Source organism: Neltuma alba, unplaced genomic scaffold (genome assembly GCF_004799145.2).
Source record: "Neltuma alba isolate B1F8T4 unplaced genomic scaffold, ASM479914v2 tig00013191_pilon, whole genome shotgun sequence".
In the NCBI taxonomy this organism is placed as follows: Eukaryota; Viridiplantae; Streptophyta; class Magnoliopsida; order Fabales; family Fabaceae; genus Neltuma; species Neltuma alba.
Genome location: NW_021637497.1, coordinates 985 through 3,452, shown reverse-complemented (window position 1 = coordinate 3,452; position 2,468 = coordinate 985). Strand labels below are relative to the sequence as shown.

Here is a 2,468-nt window from a genome sequence, read left to right as displayed (position 1 = left end):
TGTCTAAATAAATTTATAATATTCATCGCTTAAAAGTTAACATAATAAGCTAATATTCTATCATCATAGTATTCATGAAATAAATATGTAAATTATTAGTAGTTATGTATAAATATAATGCTAATACAAGCCAACAAAGGTCTTAACGCTTATCCAATTGATGAGGATCCGACTCATAATACCCCACGAATGACGTTAATTTGAATCTCTCTATGAATTGATGAGTAATTGGCAGTTACTTTCATACGTACTCTAAGCCTTGATTAGTCATAGTGTACTCCTACCTTAATCTTCTGAGATTCCTCTAAACCCAATTCACATAAATTTTTAGTTATTAAAAAAAAGACAAAAAAAAAAAAATAAAAGTTTAAACTGGTTGTAAAACTAGCTAGCAGCCCAATAATTAGCTTCCTTGGCTTCTTGATTTATCTTGTAATGTTTCAAACAAGTTGAGACAAGAGAATTCATGGGTTTTGACCAGTTGGATCCAATTTTGATATGAATGAGTTACATATAATAATAAATTAATAATTCTAGCTAGTAACTAAATATAACCCCAAAAGAAATTTGATTCCATAGTTATATTATTATAATGAAGAAAATTAATACTTAGGAAAAATGAAGTGATATATATGTGTGTGTCCATGTTCTCCTAACATTTCTCTGCATCTCCCACTCCCACTTTCCCAACTTTCTTTCCGTTAAACAGAGCCCAGAAATTTTAGGAGAGATCTGGTGGCCTGCAACCTCTCCTCCGCCGGAGACGCTTTCTCTTACCTTTTCCCGTTGCCACTGCCATTGCCATGAACCTCTCTCACAACAACAACAACAACGTTAACCCTAACAACAACAATAATCAGGCTTGTGCTGCTTGTAAATATCGACGTAGAAAGTGTGCTCCTGATTGCATTCTCGCACCTTATTTCCCTCACGATCGCCAACGTCAATTCCTCAACGCCCATAAATTGTTCGGCGTCCGAAACATCACCAAAATCATCGAAAACCTCAACCCTCGCGACAAAGACAACGCCATGCGAACCATCATTTATCAATCCGACATGCGAGCTAATGATCCTGTCGGAGGTTGTTGCAGGTACCTCCAGGAGCTTCAAGCTCAGGTCCAATACCATCAAGCTGAACTCGATCTTGTTCTTCAACACCTCGCTGTTTTTCGATCCCAAGCTCATCATCATCAGGAAGCTATCGATATTAATAACGATGCCGATCATTTGAATCTGTGCAACCCTAATAATATTAGTCATTATCAGTTGGCTCAACAGGATCCGTATCTGATGGTTCAGGAACAACATCATCAAAACAATAATGGTGTTGCTTTGCAGCATCAGGACGATGTTAATTCTTGGGCCATGCAGGAATCCATAACCTTGTCGTTTCACGACAAGAACGGCGACGATGAGAGTGGTGGCGGTTATGTCGGCGATGAATGTACAACAATGATCAGAAACCTTCGTCGTGTATGCTTGACAACATTAATTGTGAGGAAAGGAACGAGATTGGTTTTGAACCTGAGGAATTAGTGGAACGGAGGTTTGTTTTTCATATATATATATATATATATATATATTTATGTATATTTTAATTATCGTAGCAAATTATAAGGATTCATCAATTTATTTACTGCACTATATGGATTCATCATCCATTATTGTGATGATATTATTATTTGTTTGTTTACTTGTGTATATCATATTATTACGTAAACTTGAATTTGTTTTTAACGTGATAAAGTTTGTCTTCTTCTTTTTCTTTTTTTTTTTACTGTTACGTGCAGTGATGAGGCGATCTTGTTCAAGATAGAAAATGCAGATGTAAATGAAGAGGTTAATTGCATTCAACAAGTTCAAGATCATGATCTAAAAGGTGCTGCAACCTTGTTCACCCTCACAAATTGCACTAGCTGATGGGAAATTATATATCTTACTTCAGGTTTCAATTTTGGCACAATTTTGTTTAAGATCATAGGAAGCAACAAAGCTTAGAAGGTGCTATAGTACATCTTGTAGAGAATTAAGCGTTATTTTTTTAATTAGTTCTTATTTCTATAGAATCAATAACATTATATGCCCTCCAACATGACAGATTCTTTAAAAGTTATTGGAAGTTTTGTTAGGTGATCGAATTCAGTGGGCAAAGTTAGATATATGCTCAGTTTTTCAATGTAAAATGAGACTTTTATTTAACATATATTTCTCTATAAATTTAATTTGACTTATTATTTGAAATGTGGGTGAATCTCTAGATAATATGCGCCCGCTGAATTAGATGAATTTTTGATATTGATATGTAGTGCAGCGTTGTTCTAAGAGTCTGAGGAAAAAAACTTTCATTAAGTTCATCATCAACACCACAGTAATAAAATAAATATCAACAAAGCCAGCAGAAGCTTAAATAATTCTTCTTCTTCCTTTAATTCTTCTCACATATATGAATTGCACATGGTTTTTCTT

General features: G+C 34.4%; 1 protein-coding gene across 1 annotated transcript; it reads left to right on the top strand.

The window, feature by feature from the left end:
- The first annotated feature begins 803 nt into the window (after positions 1-803).
- Positions 804-1,538, top strand: LOC114735237 (LOB domain-containing protein 22-like). The gene has a single exon (XM_028922915.1). It carries the CDS (start codon positions 804-806, stop codon positions 1,536-1,538), a length of 735 nt encoding a protein of 244 aa, XP_028778748.1.
- The last annotated feature ends 930 nt before the right edge of the window (positions 1,539-2,468 follow it).